The sequence below is a fragment of the Cryptomeria japonica genome, chromosome 10, assembly GCF_030272615.1.
Source record: "Cryptomeria japonica chromosome 10, Sugi_1.0, whole genome shotgun sequence".
Lineage (NCBI taxonomy): Eukaryota > Viridiplantae > Streptophyta > Pinopsida > Cupressales > Cupressaceae > Cryptomeria > Cryptomeria japonica.
Genome location: NC_081414.1, coordinates 827,828,555 through 827,847,476, shown reverse-complemented (window position 1 = coordinate 827,847,476; position 18,922 = coordinate 827,828,555). Strand labels below are relative to the sequence as shown.

Genomic DNA, 18,922 nt, shown 5'->3' with positions numbered 1-18,922 from the left:
AAAAAAATGGACAGATTGAAATCACATTTCAGATCACTTAGGTTTAGAAATTTATGTGAAATATTCAGACAAGAAGCAGTGTGCAGGTCGTCCAAGATGCAGAGCCAACCAGGAAAAAATACAGGTTTGCCAAAAACATGTTGATTATAGTCATTATACAACAAGGGCGGCACTAAGGTTTTGCACAAAAAACAATGTTAAGGGTTTTGCACAAAAATGGTACTAAATTTTGCATAAAAACAGCAGTAAACTTGTTCTAAAGAAGCAACTTGGAAGCTAAGAATAAGAAATACTTATTTGCTAGTAGCAGTGAGCAATCAAAAGCTTATATAGGCTTATTAATGTTACTACTAACAAAATCATAATTAGTGGACTGTCACACTTCTTAGCAGATTGTGTTTATTGTGTATAGCTATTCAAATTGCATTCCAAGATAACATTTGGATTCTGCATTATTGAGGTGAGGCAGGGATGGGGTGTTCTTCCTCCATTAGCAGATCAAAATTGGGTTAATTGGGTGTCCAAATCTGTGTCAAATTGTCAATCTCATTGATGGCCTTCTCTTCTTGTTGCTCTTCTCCACTATTTAGAATCTCAGATCATGGTTTTCTTTTTCAAAAGACCTACATAATTACTTGGTGCCAGATTTTGAAATTTCTTGGTATTAGATACTTTTGATTGCTGCTCATTGATTGCATTCTTTAACTTCTAGTAGTTGGTTTGTGTGAAGCATCCAAAGCAGTAATTGTAACGAATTTAATGACTCTCCATTGTGATTTTTCCCTTTTGCTCTAGCCTATTTGGTACTATTTAAGGGTCAGCTAGGGGTTTGAAAAGCATCTTAAGTTTTTTTAGATGCCTCTGTATCTTCCTCTATTGTCTCTCCATAAGATCCAAATATTTCATAGAGCTATTTCCCTAGAGTGTGGTGTAGCTTCTTCCACCTACTAGAGATGTCCTTGGGGAATGTATTTTCATTGGGTTCCTCTTGTTGTGATTGTAACTTGATAGGTTCTTGCATTTCCTAATCTAGTTTGAAATGGATTTCATGCTAATCCTTTTGCATTCATTCCTGCCTTTAGTGAATGGTCATTGTGTCTTCTTGTTGTGGGCATACCCTTGCCAATCGTCTATGCTCATGGCATATCCTACAGCGGAAAAATATGTTTACATGTTCTAAAGGATTGCTTTATATTTCTAGAATCTGATTATTAGGAAGTGATTCATCCAGATCTTGATTGATGCAAAACCCTTATGTAGTTGAGCACCCCTAGGTTTCTAGTCAGCTTTGAGGAATGTATTCTCCAACGGTTACTCCTTTTTTTTTCCAATGATTTATCCAGCTAGTAATTGTTGGACAAAAGGACTTGGCAGATCCTCTAAGTTGAACAGTGAGAACCAGAGTTCTTCCTAGAGAATTCATTAAATTCTTTTGTTTGGTAGAAAAGACTACCATGAAATAGCCATTTGGCATCAATAGGAGCTTTAGACAATGTAATGACTTCCAATTATCTTACACTTAGGTGTAGTGCATTTCCAGGCTAGGAAAAGTATCCGATGACACTACATATCAGAACCCTTTTATATAGTAGTCAACCTTTTTGTTGCATTTAAATGAAATATCCCTAGCAGGGATTCCATTTTCACCCATTTTCTTTCATTGTTCTTCTAGCAAGGGTTGTATGACTCCATGAATTTATTTCTTGCAGATATGTGGCACTTCTTACGAAATAGCAGATCTAAATTGTGGTTGTGATTCTAGGGAATATTACCCATGGAGGAGACCAATGCCTCCTCTAGAACCAAACACCAATCCATTTAACCTTTGGCTGATTTTATGAGAGATTCACTGGCTTTGGTGGCTGAGATGACCTGGCCTAGTGTAAGAAAGGCGTAAGGAACATTGAAGTGTCTATTGTAGTGTATCAATAAATTAACATTAGAATCAAGGAAATTTTCATACAAGCTGATTCCTATGAGTAACACTTCTCAACTTTCTCCAAATAAGGATGATGGCATTGCCCTACTACAAAATTCCAATAGATAATTAAAATCTTGGATAGGAAAAAATACAGGATAGGTTTGGAAGAAATAAATAATTATTTTAAATATTGTCTCACCAGAATGCATTCCTCAGATATAACAAATCAACAATTTCTCTGTTTAAAGTTGTTGATATCAAGCTAGCCCAACATTTTTAATGCAAAGGGTAAGCACAATTTATAAATCAAAAACACAGAAAAGCAATCAATTAGAAGCCAAATAATACTGGTATATGGAAACAAAATGCAATGAACATACATGCACAGCAATAAGGTAGAGTGCTTCTGCTGCCTGCACACGAATTTCTGGGTCATTCTCTGGCTCACGCTCATGAGAAAGTGGATTAGCTAGCTCAAGAGGCATTTTGTTTGTGTCCTCTTTACTATATTCCTGGAAATTAAAAGATAAAAAATGAGTTCAAAAACTATAAATGTAGAAAAAGACAAACACAGATTGAAAGAGGTGTCTCCAGTTATATGGGAACATATAATTCTTTTTTGACCATTAAATGAAACTTAATCATACTAAGCATATTCTTATCCATATATGCATATACAAAAACACATAGATATGCATATCCAAATCGCTCAGGAATTTTCAACTTTTGGGATGAGAACTACTTGCCATTGTAGTTATGATGTACCATAGATAAAGGACTGACAATTATAGAAAAATATGTCCTACCATCTTTTAAGACAAAAATACAATAAATGTGCAAGATATGTCCTAAAAGTGTATGTAGAACTAAAAATATGAGATTTCATGTAAAAACTTTCAAGTTGATTACCTATAAGGCTATAATAATACATTGTTCTAATATCATCAACATTTCAGCATAAAACAAAAGCATGGCGGTAGTACACTAGACTGCTAAATGTAAAAAAAAACGTATTGATTTTCACCAATTTTTTTCATTTCACCATGGAGTTCTTTGACTAATACTTTGCTTGTAGTTTTTAGTTCAATAAAGCTTCAGTTATGCAGATATTAGGAATAATATTTGAACTCAATGCATAAATGATATGGCAATATTTACAAAAGGAATTCACTTCATATGATAATAAGAAGGATGCAGATTTCAGTACAGAATTGAAAAAACAGATCTCTAATCTTTAATTGCCAATTTCAATCTGTAAAAGATTTCAAAGGCTGATCATCAAATTACAGCATTACTAAAATTGCACAGCAACTACCATACACAGATATGCAATGTAATTGATCAGCAACAGGGAGATATCAAAGCCAGTACTAGCTTTTATACTGGGTTCCTACTCTCACGTGAGGCCTCCAATCTCCAGCCATAGTCTTCAGGTACACCTGTCTTGCTGAAAATAATATTCAGGTTTACCAGATAGCCTTAAGGATATGCGCACTCAGAAATTTGTCGCTTAACAGATCATTAGACCCATCCAGCATCTTTGAGTCTCCTAATCCTAGCTGCAGGTGAATATAAGTGCTCAGAACTAACAACAGCAACAAACTCATACATCTGAAATGGTAGATAGTGTTGTTGTGTTCAGTATATTAAACAGCATCTCAGGTACCAAGAAGGTCAGCAAGGTTCACACCAAAGACACACATACTCCAACAAGAATGATGTGCAAGTAACCTTGACAAACTGTGTTACAACAATGGAGATGAATATGATATATAAAACCATGAGACAAAGAGTCATATGAAACCATGCACTGAGCCTCTAGAAAGGCATCCAAATTTCCAGTAGTCTTCCACGCCAAGAATATGGGACTGACTTGTCCACTTCAGATATTCATGTAGCGGACCATAGAGGACTATCTGAAATGGTAGATAGTGTTGTTGTGCTCAGTATATTAAACAGCATCTCAGGTACCAAGAAGGTCAGCAAGGTTCACACCAAAGACACAGATACTCCAACAAGAATGATGTGCAAGTAATCTTGACAAACTGTGTTAAAATAATGGAGATAAATATGATACATAAAACCATGAGACAAAGAGTCATATGAAACCATGCGCTGAGCCTCTAGAAAGGCATCCAAATTTCCAGTAGTCTTCCACGCCAGGAATATGGGACTGACTTGTTCACTTCAGATATTCACATAGAGGACCATCATAATCGAATAAGAAATCAAATCTCTATAGCCAAACAGCATCAGGAACATCCAGACATCTCTTCTTCAAATCCACGCAGTCATAACACTTTCCATACCTCCATGCCAAACAACTTAGAAAGACACCTTCACTCAGCAATTTACAACAACCACAGGTCCAGGGATGATTTCAAAGGAGCATTTGAAGACATAAGTTGCAATCACCAAAAGAAAGCTCGAGCCAATTTATGTTAAATGGCATCTTGTTTACTAGCACCAGAATGAAAGAAACAGCTCAAAGAAACCATTCTCACACCCAAATATGAAACTCGTGCAGGTATTATATAGTCTCACATCATACCAAATCATCACACCTTAAGCAAGCCATGGATTCTACCCAAATATTCACACAATCTGCTTTAGTGGTTTTAAACATTTTGTCTTCTTCCACAAGCAGACCATGGCTTCTTCTTCACGTCGATTGCAGTTGTCCCATGCATTAAAGTTATGCCAAATAATGAAACATGTGTATATTCTCAAGCACGCTTTGGGTGAAGGAGCTACGCCAAGTATAAAGCTCTTGAATAAATATTTCAAGCAAACAAGGAAGCTCCTCCACAATGATGCCAATCATAGTTGAAAAACTCGCACTCGGCAATGACTCAACCCCAAAAATTTTAAATAACTTCAGACTCGCAAAAGCTTGGGAAAAAACACGGTAATAACTCGGACATTTTACCGAACATTTGAAAGTACATTTTTTTAAATATTCTTTAAAAACGCACATTTATATAAAACTAATGTCATTAAATTTATTTTTTAATTATATTAGAATAAACATGTGTTAAAAGGTACAGCTTGAGTTGGCCTAGTGGTGGAGAACTTGTGCTCTTGAAAGAGAGGTCACAAGTTCAAATCCCAAAAGGGGTAGGGGTATGTACATCTTATCGGATTCGGCCCATTACCTATCAAAAAAAAAACATATATTAAAAGGATATTATTTAAATCATAATAATATTAATTATTAATATATTTTAAAAAATTAATAATTATTGAAGTCTAATATGTATTCTTTATAGTGTATAATCATTTTTATTTTTAATTTTTAAAAAGTCTATTTTCAATTAATTCAATCTTTTAATATATCATACGATGCTATTGTGACTGGGTATGGGCACTAATCTTTGCATAAAGGAAATAATGAAATATTATTGACAAAGAAACGAAGGCCATTCTTAACAAACTGCCCTATATACCCTATAACATAAATACAATATCAGATTACATGTCGGCCAGATAACATAAATGTATAAACATTAAAACAAGTTGCCGATGCGGGATCTAAGATAAGTCGGCCTTCAATACCGATAACGTTTACTATACCATGTCGGCCTGCATTGTCGGTGACCAAAGAAATCTTTTTGACCTGCCGGTGCCAGTGTCGGTGTAGAATCTGTGAAGTGTTTGTCGGTACACCATATGAAGCCAGAACACAAAATCATGTTGCCATCAATGACATAGTGAAACCAGCCAATAGAGTGTCAATTGCCAACACTCATCACCTACAATTCTAGGATTTCCTCCTTTAAAACAAGAAGCGAATAAGAATTCCAAATAAAAAGTTGAGGCCAACGTAAATTCTAAGCTTTAAATCATACAATCAATTCATTTTGTTAAGAGTTTTGCAACAATTTGATTCATTACGAAATGCTTCCAAGGATTCGACATACTTAACAATGGTTCCCAAAGGTAAAACAATAGTTTCTAAAAGTTAAGCAATCACAATATACTAATTCGACAGATTTGTATTAAAAAGATTAAGCAACTGCTACTAAGTAGTGTCCCCTTTTTCAGGTTCTCTTGCTTTGCAATTGGCTCTGGCCTTCTGAGTGTGTGTCAGCCATATTAGACTGGTTATTCAATGTTACCAAGTTTAGAAAACCTAGAGGATTCAAATGACACTTTCCAATGCCATTTCCGGCATCTAGTGTGTTCGCCAAGATTCTTGGAGAATGCGTCTATTTTTAGTAAGTCACCTAGTCGGGTTTGATTATCATCATTCATCATCAATATCACTCCTATGAAATCAATTTTCGATTATGATAAATTTCCACCATTTTGGAAACTTGGATGTAATATTAAGCTATATTTAATTAATTTTACTAAGGTTGTCAATTTAATTAAAATAATTTAATGGGCACCCCAATATAATAGCTCATTAGAGACAACATAGAAATTTTTAAATGTTGGATGCTTAACCCTCTGCCTAGAGTGCCAAAGTAATTAAATAAATAAATTTTGGGGGCTATAAGAATTAATTAAATTATAAAGTGATTTTATAATGCACTTTCTGGAATGTTCCCAAGATGGGTTATAAAAGGAGGCTGAAAGCTCATTTGTTACATAAAGAAGAAATTCAAAATTTTGTTGTTTCTCTACGGAGATTTCTAGAAATTTGTGCATGCGGCCAAACTCTTGCCCACGGGACAGAAACCCCAAAGATTTCTTGGAGCTGAGGATGGAAACTCTTGTGCTTCACCAGAGCAATTCCACACAGGGATCAACAAGGTTCTGATTATTGGAGCGATGACAAAAACCCTTGTTCATGGTGCATTTAATCTTAAGAAGAATTTCTGGTTTGGATTTGGGTTTCAAGATTAAAGTTTTGAAATTTGGCAGTCTTTCAAAAAGACAATTTCAGGATTAATGGTGATTGATTGGTAGAGTTTGGATACTGTTGTGACCTTTTCACACATCGCCCCATTGCAAAGGGGATCCCCTGTTTTTGCTTTGTAGTCTAGTTGTTTCCTAGGGTTTAGTGTATCTGGCAGTAGTTTTGAGTCATGATTGTGAATTTGCCCCTAAGGATGTGATCTAATCACCAAGTCTCTGTCCAAAACTAGTCAGTGAGATCTAAGATTGTAAATTGAGGGCGAAATGTCAAAACTTGTCAAAATTGCTAAAAGCTGTCAAAGGTCGTCAAAAGTTGCAAAACCTTGTCAATAGCCAAACTGTCAAAAATTGTCAAAGTTGTCAAAAGTTGTAAAATGTTGTCAAGGTTGCTAGGATTGTTAAAAGGTTGCAAAATTGTTGTCAAGAGCAAGCTGTTAAGAACTGAGGATTTTTGAGAAGCTAAGGATGAAAGATGATGATATTCAATACCTTAAGAGGGGAAAAATAGAGAAAATTTGTAAAAAATTCTTGGACAAGAAATATAAAATTCAAAGTGCAATCTTTGTGTGAAGTGTGAAATTTCGAAATCAAAATTCAAAGGCTAACTCACATTGTGGATTTGCAAAATTAAAGTTGACTTTCTTTTCCTTACAAAATCCAAAAATTTCACTTGAAATCTCCTCACCAAGAATTTTGTCCATGTCCAACCGGTTTTAGTGCCCAACTATCCTTGTTCATCTATCCTTAGTGCTCACCTCTTTCGTTCACCCTTTGGAAATTCCTTGAAACGGTCAATTTAGCGCTCCCTAATCCTAGACAACATGGCTTTAGCACTAAATAGTCCTGCACTCATCCTTCCTAGCACCTTGACTTTGGGGATTATACTTTGCAATTTCACATTGTTTGATCAATTCCTTATTCAATAGGGACGTGCGCACGAGGAATTCCTCGCCTCCATGTCATTTGCAGCTTTCATTTCTGGACTATAGGTCCCTTGGGACCTATAATCCGGAACTATAGGTCCCACGTGGGACCTATATTCCAGAACCTGGTTTTAGCACCCTATCATCCAAGGATTGCATGCTTTAGCGCTCACCATTGTGTCCTCGGTGACTCATTAATACCACTAGGGTGGTGTTTAGGCCTAGGTCGACCCTCAAAGGAAACTTACAACTTTAAAAAGATCAAAACAAAATCATTATTCCAAGTCGGCGTCCTTGCAACAATTTAAATTTCAAAATTATGAAACAATCAATGCCTAGGTCACCTAGATCAAAGAGGGTTAATTTCAATCATTGGAGCACTATAAGTATGAGGTTTCATTTTATTTCAAATGTATCAATTGCAATCCAATTCACAGCGAATAACCAGGAGAGCTAGGCGAATTAGGAGCAGGTATCCACAAGTAAATTTCATCAGATTCTAAGCCTAATTTCATACCTGATTTGCAGTGAACTGAATCTCAGACCACCAGCAAATTTGTAGTGGGAAATTGAAGGTGAATTATCCAGCAGATTAATATAAAATTGCAGATTTAATAAGGCGAATTTCTGATCACACATTAGGATGAATTCTTAAGGCCTGATTTGGAGCAAATATCAGCAGCCCTAGTGCAAATTGTGCAGACCTCATTCAAATTCTCAAATCAGACCTAGGAGAAGTCAGATTTCCAAGATTTCCAACCAAAGAGGGAATAAACTAACTTATATTGGTGTGAATTTCACCAGCTTTCATCAACTTGTAGAGCGAATTTCAAATCAGACCTTATTGGAGGTAAATCTTTCAACCAAGGCAGAGTTAGTGCATCTTGATTTGAAGTGAATTTTATCCACAAGTTGATCAGATTTCAGACCTGCATTGTCATCACCAAGAAAAAATTGAGTATTGAAGGGAAGAAGGTATGCATTTGAGAAGAGTAAAAGTGTATAAGAGCTAGACCTCTATCAAAAATCAGAGTTTTGATCAGATTTCCCTTCATTTCCAGATTTTTAGATAGGAATGTGGATCATTTTCTGTGACTTTTATTGGTGATCTTATGAAAAACCTTCTCTATGTGTCCCTATGCAAGAGATTCATCAAAGTTTTCATGATTTTATTATAATCAATTCTTGCATTTTAGATTGAAATGTTTCCAATTCATCCTAGCATCTTTTCACTTTTATAACTTAAGGTGTTTTATTTTCAAGAGGTAGATGTCGGATGCAAGAGCCTAAGGAGTCTCAAGCAAAGCACAAATGAAGTATGACTACAAGGGAGTCCTACCAGCATCGAGAATCGTCTAGAAGTGGAAGAAGATTGAAGACACCAACCTTGGACACATCGACTTGGAGGAGTTCAAAGAGCGAATGCATGGATACAATCCATCCAAACTGGCTATGAGGATGGTGAGGAATGGAATTGTGCAAGCCACCAGCTTCCCCCCTGAAATAAAATGTGCCGAGTTGGTGGTGGACTGTGCAAGACACTATGATCCCAAAGAAAGACTAGTAGGCCACAATGGTAGAGTGTTGACCAATTTGACAAATGACTATTGTGGAGGTTTTCCATATTCTAAGGTATAATTCAACAATCTACAAGACTAAAGAGGAAGCTTTGAAGATATATAATATTGGACCTGAGTCTTATGCGGAAATCATCAACACATGGATGTTGAAACCAAGGAAGAATCATAGCAAGTTACCAAAGAGGCTCATTAGGTCCGACTTCGAGGAGTACAGAGATCTTGTCACCTTGTTGAACCGAGTAATAGGATCCCCTCAAGCTTCTAGCTTTGAACCTTGGATGTTTTGTTTTATTGAAGAGATAGCAACCGAGGTGAAGATGATCAACTAGGACAAGATAATCAGTGATAACCTAGATGAGCAAGTGAGGAACTTGGAACCAACCCGATCATTCTACATGAGCTCTTACATGGTCTACATGCTAGAAATAACTTATAGATATAGAAGATTGACATGTAGAGGGCTAGTTGGGAATAGAGAATGACAATTCAAGGTATATGAGTGCTATCCCCAATTGCATCTTCACAATGCCACTCGTTTCAAGAGAGTGAACGATGCCTTTTCCATGTACATTATCCGAACTTTACAAGGAGGCACTCATAAGAGGTTATCACAAGAGGCTAAGGACTTGATCAAGAAGTTTGGCTAGTGGTTCATTCAATTTCCTAAGTTCACCCACATTAGAGTTCAAGAATTTTCATCTTCTCCTTACCGACTTTCAAGATTCCCAACTGACAAGATGATAGTATTAGAGGTTACAAGGCAACTCTCTACATATGATAAGATTCAAAAGAACACGTGCAAGGCAAGGATACCTTTTCCACTCACCATTGGGAACTCAATTGAGACATGTCCCTCATACCAAGCAGCTGCGGGATCCAAGAGTAACAATTCTATTCCCTTGTGACATATGCCTCAAGATCGAATTTTGATCCTTATCACAAGATTAGAATGGCATTAGAAAGGAAATGTGGACACAAGATACACTTAGAAGACTATTGGGTAAATGCTATGGATGATTTTGAAATCAGGAAGAAGATGTGTTCAAGGCTTTTGGTGCAAATGGTTAAAATTTGTTAACTATCCCCCATTCTGGATCAAGTTGAAGATGATAGGAATTGTATTCAATGCCATTTTGAAGAAGAAAAGGGTAGGCACATTCCCACCCCGAATTGGTCAAAGGTAGAGGTAGCAGATTTGAATATATTGATGAGACTAGTTATGACACATACACAGACATGAATGCAACACCAAGTTAATAGGCTGAAAGAAATGAATATCCCTCTAGCCTATGACTTGATGGGTGATTTGGAATCACACTCTTCCAAGAATGAGATGGATGAGAAGCAACATAAAATCAATATCGAGGAAGAAAGAGATAGACAAGAAAATGAAAGTCACAAGAACAAGAAGGATATGGCTGAGACTTCACGAGCAAAGAAGACAAAAAGAAAGGAAGTTTCAAGTGAGGAGCCACCACAAAAGAAGAAAAAGTCAAGAACAACTCACTCATTGACTAGCACTTCTTCCGTTCAGCAAGTTGTAATGTCCCCTCTCTCGTTGACAGGCAGTTGAGTAGGATTGGCCTATCATTAGGGTTCCCATAGGCCAGCGGAGTCGATAGGGGACCCATCCAGAGGTTTGTGGAGCTACGCAAAAGCTTTATAAGCCATTTTGAGCAATTTGAGACAGTCTCTTATTTTTTAAGGAGGGGTTCCTAAATTTTAGGGATTGACTGGGAGTTGACCGAAACGCATCAGTAGACCTCAGGGATCATTCTGGAGGCTTGGGTCGCAGTTCCTATTTTTTTAGGGAGGATCCCTATTTTTTAGGAAGGGACTATCGGTTCGCCTGCTATATTTGGACATCACTAGGATGGCATGTGCATCATCAGTTTTCAGTTCAGAATGGCCAAGTGATGTGGGTTGAATAAAAATTAAATATTGAAGTATAGGCTTTAATATGTAATTAAAATAAAATAAAGTGATTAATAATGTCACTTTATAATAAATTATTAAAGTAATAAAAGGACCCCTTGTCCAAGTTGAGATAACGTTGTTTTAAAAGAAGGGGGCCATAGAGGGGTATTAACACATAAATAAAAAAAGAATTATTAAATACATTATGAGCCCAATTTCAAACACACATCTTGAGGAGACATTATTTTATTAAAATTTGGGTAAATAAAAGGTGGAGAAGAATTAAGTTTAATAGACTTTATTAAAATAAAGTATTAAAACCCTAAAGAACGATTAGGGTTTGGAGTCAATAAAAGAACATGAGGAGGCTTCATTTTGGCATTTATTGATTCATTTTTACATCAACAATTGGAGAATTGAGCTCTAAGGATGAATTTCAACGGCCTTTCAGACTTCTAGGAACGAAAACTCCTTGGAAATATGTGAGTTGGACGGAAACCCAGTTCATAGTTGTGGGAAATCTATACAAGATTTCCATTTGTGCTTAATTGGAGTGTTTTACAAGCAGATTTACAAGTTAATTTCCAGCAAATAAGCATCAATGGTTTGATGCAATCAGATCAGCAAAATTCAATAAAAGTAATTGTTGGCATGATCTTGGCCATTGATCTTATATCAATCTTGGCCATCCATTTTGTAAGAGACTCTATATATACCTCCTTGTCTCTCATTTGTAAGAGAGTTTTTGTAGAATTGTTGGTATATGTTGTAGCTATTTGAATCTAAATCATTGTTCAATTGTTGGTGATTTTGCTCTTCAAATGTTGTCTTTGCATTCATGGTTCTCAATTCCTCCAAGTTAGATTAGAATTTTAGATTAGAATTTGTTTCCATATTTACTAAATTCAATGAAAGATTTGTTGAATATATTTGTGTGGAATCCTTAATCCATACCACTAGCCTCTTGCCGCTGGTAAGTGCGCCTTGTGTGGTCGATTGGAAATTTGAGTAAGCTTAACTTCAACTATTTATGCATCCCTTGACAAGCACCAACTTGGATGGTGTCAACGTTTGATGATGATAGTCTGAAAATCCTTGAGTGTACCTTAGACGATTGCACTAAGCTTGTGTCAATACCTATTTGTGAGACCTTGCCTTGTTTGATTCCACTAAACTTGTTCATTATTTCCTACATTCCTAGGCCTAGAATAGATTTCCTAAACCCTATTCCTTTTGCCCATTTTTTAGTAAGAATTAAGTCCAGAGCTATATTGTTAAATCCTAAGTTGTCAACACTCCTATTCCGCATATTTAATGATTGAAGAAGATAATCCTAACATTTGCGTAAGTCCCCAAGTGAACACAGAAATTCACATCGACCATTGAGTTACCCACTCGTCAAAACCTGGCATGTAGAAACCTTGGAATCATTTTTTATCTTATCCTTAGCATCTGAGGTGATTTTGTTCAAGAGAGGGTAAATTACCTTGGTATTTTATTCTGAAATGTTATGTGCATAAAACACACATCTACAGAAGCATAGAAATCATTTGTGCCAATACCCAAAATCAACAAGAGCCCGCATAGAAAACTAGGAGTAAAAATACACTTCAGCCATGACACCAACCAGCAACTAGGAAACACACAAACTCACACCAAAACAGAAAACCAACTGATTCAACCATTCTCAATATGCTCTACCTATTTCTCTAAGTGAGAAATAGTCTCTCCACAGCTAGGTGCTATATCTCAAGCACGAAACTGACATAGGCTAGGAAGCTCGCAACTTCGAAGCACAAATCTGGCACCATTCCGGCAACACTTCGTTATACGCATTTTCATGGATAGTCCCAAATGAAGGCCAAGGCACATATTTATAACTTTCTCCTCAAGTCGAACTTATTTACCTTCCAATATGGGATTAAACAACCACATTCCAATTTCCTTAATTTGCATTTCATTTCATTTCTCCAAAATCGCCCATTACTTGGTGGCAAATACACTTTATAAAAAATACATTGATAAAGTGTATTATGGCATTTAAAGAATAAAGTGAATTATATCATAAAATTGTCTTATTTTTCCTCCTAAGGTGTCCATCTTGCCTTAATAATAATTCACTTATAAAATATTTTCCTCAACCAAAAATCACCCACATATAATTAAGGAAATGACTTAGATATCAATATAACTTAAGCAATCCCTTTTAAATAAATCGTCCAACCTTTGTCGTAAGTTATAATTCAATTTTAAACACCATTTCTTCATCAAATAATGAACCTGCCAATACAAGCTCCAAAGACATGGGGAAACAAGTTAAGAGAATTGCCCTACCAGAAATAGTCACTGAACTGAGCTAAAGAACCCTTGCCAAGAATAGCACCAAAAATGCTGGAAGACCAACTGCTCAAACTGACCTACCGGAAATAGCCATCTGAACAGGCTTGTTGACATCCTGCTAAAAATAGAACTACTAAAAATAGTACTTACTAAAAATAGCATACTGCTAAAAATAGTAAGTGTTTCCAAAGTGATTTTAACCACATTCTGAGCAACCGTCGCACTTGCTAAAAATAGTAAGTCCAGAAAAAGTCACCCGATGCAGATGCATGTCGAACCATCCTCAAGCTCTCTGAAAACCCAGAAGGAATCCAGAATCCAAACTGTCAAACTCTCACATACACCCCAAAAAAACACCAAAGAATCCTCCTAGAAAATAGGAAACCCTAATTTCTGCTCCTGACTAGCATACAGGCCTCTGAAATAGGCTAACAGCCAACTAAAATAATCACTGCGGAGAAGTGGACATTACATCATAATTCCCACTGTCACTTTTCCTTTGGAACTGCATTTTCACTTTCATTCACACAAACTGTACCAATCACACAATCATTTATTAACAGTTTTAAGATGACTATACTTTTCTAATATACCCCTGTTTCTTTTGTGTTTTTCCGACAGTTATATAACTGTCACATAACCTTGGCATTTGTCCAACTACCTTAATTCATTTTTCTTTTGACTTTGTTCTTTTGCATGGTTCATAGCTGCGATAACTAGTGGTTTGACTATACCCTTTGCATGATGACTATCTTTAACAAATTGTACCAATCACAAAATCAGTCCATGTTAATAAATGATTGTTGGGTATATCTCTTCGAATTCAATTTGAGATTTGAGTACCATATCTTCCATTGTTGTAAACTTGATATTCAATTACATTAACACTTCGAATTTCCCATGTCAATGAAATTCAAATGCAATTATTGTACAAAAACTCAACCCTAGATCCCTCAAAAGTTAAAGACTGAGTGTAATGTTTTTGCAAATCTGATTCTCAATCACAATGCCATGTCAAAAAGACTTTGCATGGACACATTGCACAGCAGTTCCTAGTAGCACAAAGGTCAAGTGCAATTGGTGTCTAAAAGATATCAGTGGTGGAATTTATCATTTCAAATGGCATTTGTCAAAAGAACGAGGAAATAACACCAAGATATGTCAAAAATGCCTTGCAAATGTCTCATATCAGGCAAAGCAATCTCTTGAAGGGATTGTTGAAAGTAAGGCCAAAAAGGCAAGAATCAAGGTTGAACTAGGTTCTAGTTTTGCAAATCCTAGGAGGAACTATTTGGGTAAGGAAGATGGCAAAGATGGGGGTTTCAAAGAATTTAGATCAACACCTAATTCTATAGCACGTGGACCAAACACAGGGGGAGGAAACATTAATACTTTCTTCCAACCTCGTACCACACCAAGATCACAAACCACTTTGGAAAGTACAGGATGGAGAAAAACTGTCATTGAACAAGCAAGGAAGGCAATTGGTAATTATTGGTACTTCTCTCACACTACATTCCATGCTGCCAGAAATCCATATTGGCAACCTATGGTAGATGTTATTGCAGTTGAAGGTCCTGGGTTTCAAGCCCCATCTTATGAGTCATTGAAGGTTGGTATGCTCAAAGATACAGTGCAGGATGTTGAAAATGTTGTTAAAAAGCATCAAAAACAGTGGGCTATTACTGGTTGCAGCATTATGTCAGATGGTTGGTCAGATAGAAGGAACCAAACTCTCATTAACTTCCTTGTCTCTTGTGAGATTGGCACTGTTTTTTGAAATCTATGGATGCATCTAGTATAATGAAATCCACAATTGTATTGCTTGAGATGTATGACAAGGTAGTTATGGATGTAGGGCCACAAAATGTGGTTCAATTTATCACAGACAATGCCGCTGCTTGTGTTGGTGCTGAGTGACTTCTGACAGAGAAATACCTTTCTATGTTTTTTACACCATGTGCAACACATTGCCTTGATCTAACCCTAGAGGACATTGGAAAAATTGAAAGGGTTAAGGAGGCATTTCAAAAGGTTCACAAGATTACCAAATTTGTTTATAATCACACGAGGATTTTGGCTATAATGCGCTTTTTCACAGGAGGCAAGGAGCTAGTTCGACCAAGGGTGACAAGATTTGCAACAAACTTCCTTGTGAACAAAAAAGTAATTTGAGGCGAATGTTTGTTTCACCTGAGTGGATGGAGTTTGTCTTCACAAATCAAGCAAATGGCATAGCAGTGGCAGAGTACATGTATTCTACCAATTTTTGGGAATCAATTGAACTAATTGCAGAATTTTCAGAGCCTCTAGTAAAAGTCTTGAGACTAGTGGATGGGGAAAAATCTCCCATGGGATATGTGTATGAGGCCATGGATAGGACCAAGGAGGTGATAAGGAGTAAGCTGGAAAATAAAAGGGAGAGGTATATGCCATTGTGGGACATAATTGATAGGAGATGGGGTGGACATGTTGACGTGTTTTTTAGGACAGCGTCTAACACGGAATAAAGTTGTCTAACGGTCACTTCACTCTCTCTTGATCAAAGTACGATTGCATGCTAAGATTGCAAGAAGTTCAAACAATCGACTCCAAGGTTCCTTTATGCTACGGACGTGACTCAGTAGGCTAATGTGTTTGCTGGTAATCCAAGGGGCCTTACGTTTGCATCATTCTTTCACTTCTTTGTTGTGGCTGGAACTCCATCATCGAATATGACAATTCTGCGATGCTGCTACTTCGAACGGACTAAAATGAACTGAAAGAAAAGGGAAAGGGTTCAGAAGGATCTAAATCTACTCCTAAAGGCAATGATAACAATGAATAGTGCTCTGGTGGACAAATTTCAAATAAACCAAGCTCTGCTTCGCCAAGTTCAATTACAACTCCACAAGAACCGGTGCAATCTTCTGAGGATATTGAAGGATTTTCAAATCGAGAAAGTGCATTTGAATACCCAAAACGGCGCAATCCAAACGACTGTCCACAATCGAACTTAGCACAAGTTTAGTGGCTCAGGCTAACTTTACACTGCAACTTACAATCAGCAAGATACAAAAAGTATGAACCATGGAAATTCATCAGACACCATTACATTCTCCATTGAAATCAAAGCACTTTACTACTTCTAATCTAAGTGAGGAAGGTGAAACCATGCAAGTTTTGAAAAAATAACTCAAGTGGACACCATCAAAGAACAATGTTTCACTATTATTTTCTCAAAAGCTTATCGCAACAATTTCATACAAAGCTCCTTCCTTTTTCAAATGAGGGGGGTCACCCCTTATATAGGCTTCAAGCCCTGGCTACATGCAAAACCCTAATTAGGGTTTGCCCAAAAGATTCTCCACACATGATGCAACAAGGTGGGAATCTCCAATTAATAACCCATCATGCTCATATACAATTAATTCAAAAGTACCCAAAATAGCATCCATTGTGCATTAGATGCACCACCTCCTTCAAATTCGTCCAACATGCGTTGAATATTCATCCATGCAAAAATCACCCCACTATGTCATAAATGATCCATCATTTCCACATGCGGCAACTGCATGCAAAAGGAATCTGCAATAAATTCAACATGCAATGACCGGGTCGCCATTTGGTCAAATATTCTGGTAATGAATGCACCACTCTACTGCCACGTGTTCAATAGATCCTCGCCATGCAAGTGGACCCCGCCGTCATATATCTGCTCCTGCACATCTGGAATTGTTGGAGGGAAAATTCGATTCAAGAAGAATTTTCTTGAAGTCTCTTCAACTTTCCTTGCTCAGAGAAGGTTTTTCATCAATTCTGCACATTTCCTATTTTTTAGGAAAATTTCCAAATTAGGGTTCCGCAGTCCAGGAGAGAGAAAATTCTCCTACGAAGCCAAATCTGTAAAACTTTTGAAATTTGGATGTAATTTGATGCCCGAGCATGGATTTTTCAAATTTTTCCCTGGAGGGGAAATTTCTTGTTCAGTTCATCCCTGATTCCTTCCTTGCCTTAGAAATTTTATGTTCAATTCATCCTTGGGTGTATTTCTTCCTTGCTTGGAATTTTGTCCCGAAGGAAGGAATTTCCAATACTTAGCCAAATTTTCATCTTTCTTGGAATTCTGTCCTGAAGGAAGGAATTTCCAACACTTAGCCAAATTTTCACATTTCCAAGAATTTCGTCGTGAAGGAATTTCCAACACTCAGCCAAATTTTCACGTTTTTCAGGAACTCTGTCATTAAGGAAGGAATTTCCAACAGTCAATTTTTCACCTTTCCTAGAATTTCGTCATGAAGGAAGGAGTTTCCAACACTTAGCCAAATTTTCACGTTTTTCAGGAACTCTGTCATGAAGGAAGGAATTTCCAACACTTAATCAATTTTTCACCTTTCCTGGAATTATGTCCTAAAGGAATTTCCATTACTTTGTGAAAATTATCCATGTCTCTTTTTCAACATCCCTATTTTTTAGGGATCCTCCTAAAATTTAGGAGCCAGGTTCATTGGATGAAGAATTTCACCCCGATTCTGAATCTATAAAATTTTCCACATTTGGTCGAGATTTGGTATCTAAAAATAGGATAATCGAAAATTCGCCCGAGGGGAATTTTGCTTTTTATTCCTCCTTGACTCCTTGGATTCCGTGCCTTAGAAAAAATTTCAATTTTTAGCTTGGGTGAAATTTTCACCATGCCAAGGATTCATGGATTTCCCTCCTGTGAATGCCTTCTTGAATTCAGCTCCCCAGCCCAGTCTTGGGCGCATTTAGCCCTATCCATGGATACATGGAATATTCCTCCTGTGAATGCATTCTTGGTTTCAGCACCCCAGCCCAGTCTTGGGTGCATTTTGGCCCTGTCCATGGACTAGTGGATTTTTCCACATGTGAATGCATTTTTTAAATTAGCACCCCAGCCCAGTCTTGGGCGCATTTTCACCATGTTCATGGATTCATGGATTTTTCCATCATTTCAAGCTCTTCATCAGGATATATATATGAAATATAACATTTAAGTATAAGGTCTTTTTCCTTTCTTATACTTTAAGTTATATTTCATATATATTGTCAAGATGTTTGAGAGTGGTTTTAGGTCCATAGGAATCATAATGCAAATTTTGGATTTTGGAAGATCTTTAAAGTTTTCAGACAATCAAATTTCAGGCCATTTTCGAATCAAGATGACATTGATGGATTGATGTGAATTTCTAGACTTGGATGATTTTGCATGCTTTCCTCTTCTCGAATAGGAGTTCCAAACTTAACCATTTATTGATCCAACTTGTCTGCCTTCTGACTCTTCCAGATTTAGAAATGGTCTTTAGGAACGTTCAGTCTTCAGCGTCTTCATAGATATTCAGCTTTCAATGTTTTTCTGTGAAGATCCTGCCAAAAAT

General features: G+C 36.8%; 1 protein-coding gene across 5 annotated transcripts in view; it reads right to left on the bottom strand.

The window, feature by feature from the left end:
* Positions 1-18,922, bottom strand: part of LOC131076879 (uncharacterized) — a 165,229-nt gene that overhangs the window by 50,605 nt on the left and 95,702 nt on the right. For all 5 annotated transcript variants that reach the window (XR_009113497.2, XR_009113498.2, XM_058014224.2 and 2 more), the window contains one exon: positions 2,302-2,433. Coding sequence is in view for 3 of the 5 variants with exons in the window: in XM_058014224.2 (XP_057870207.2) it covers positions 2,302-2,433 (132 nt within the window). In the remaining 2 variants the exon portion in view is untranslated. The remainder of the gene's footprint in view (positions 1-2,301; positions 2,434-18,922) is intronic.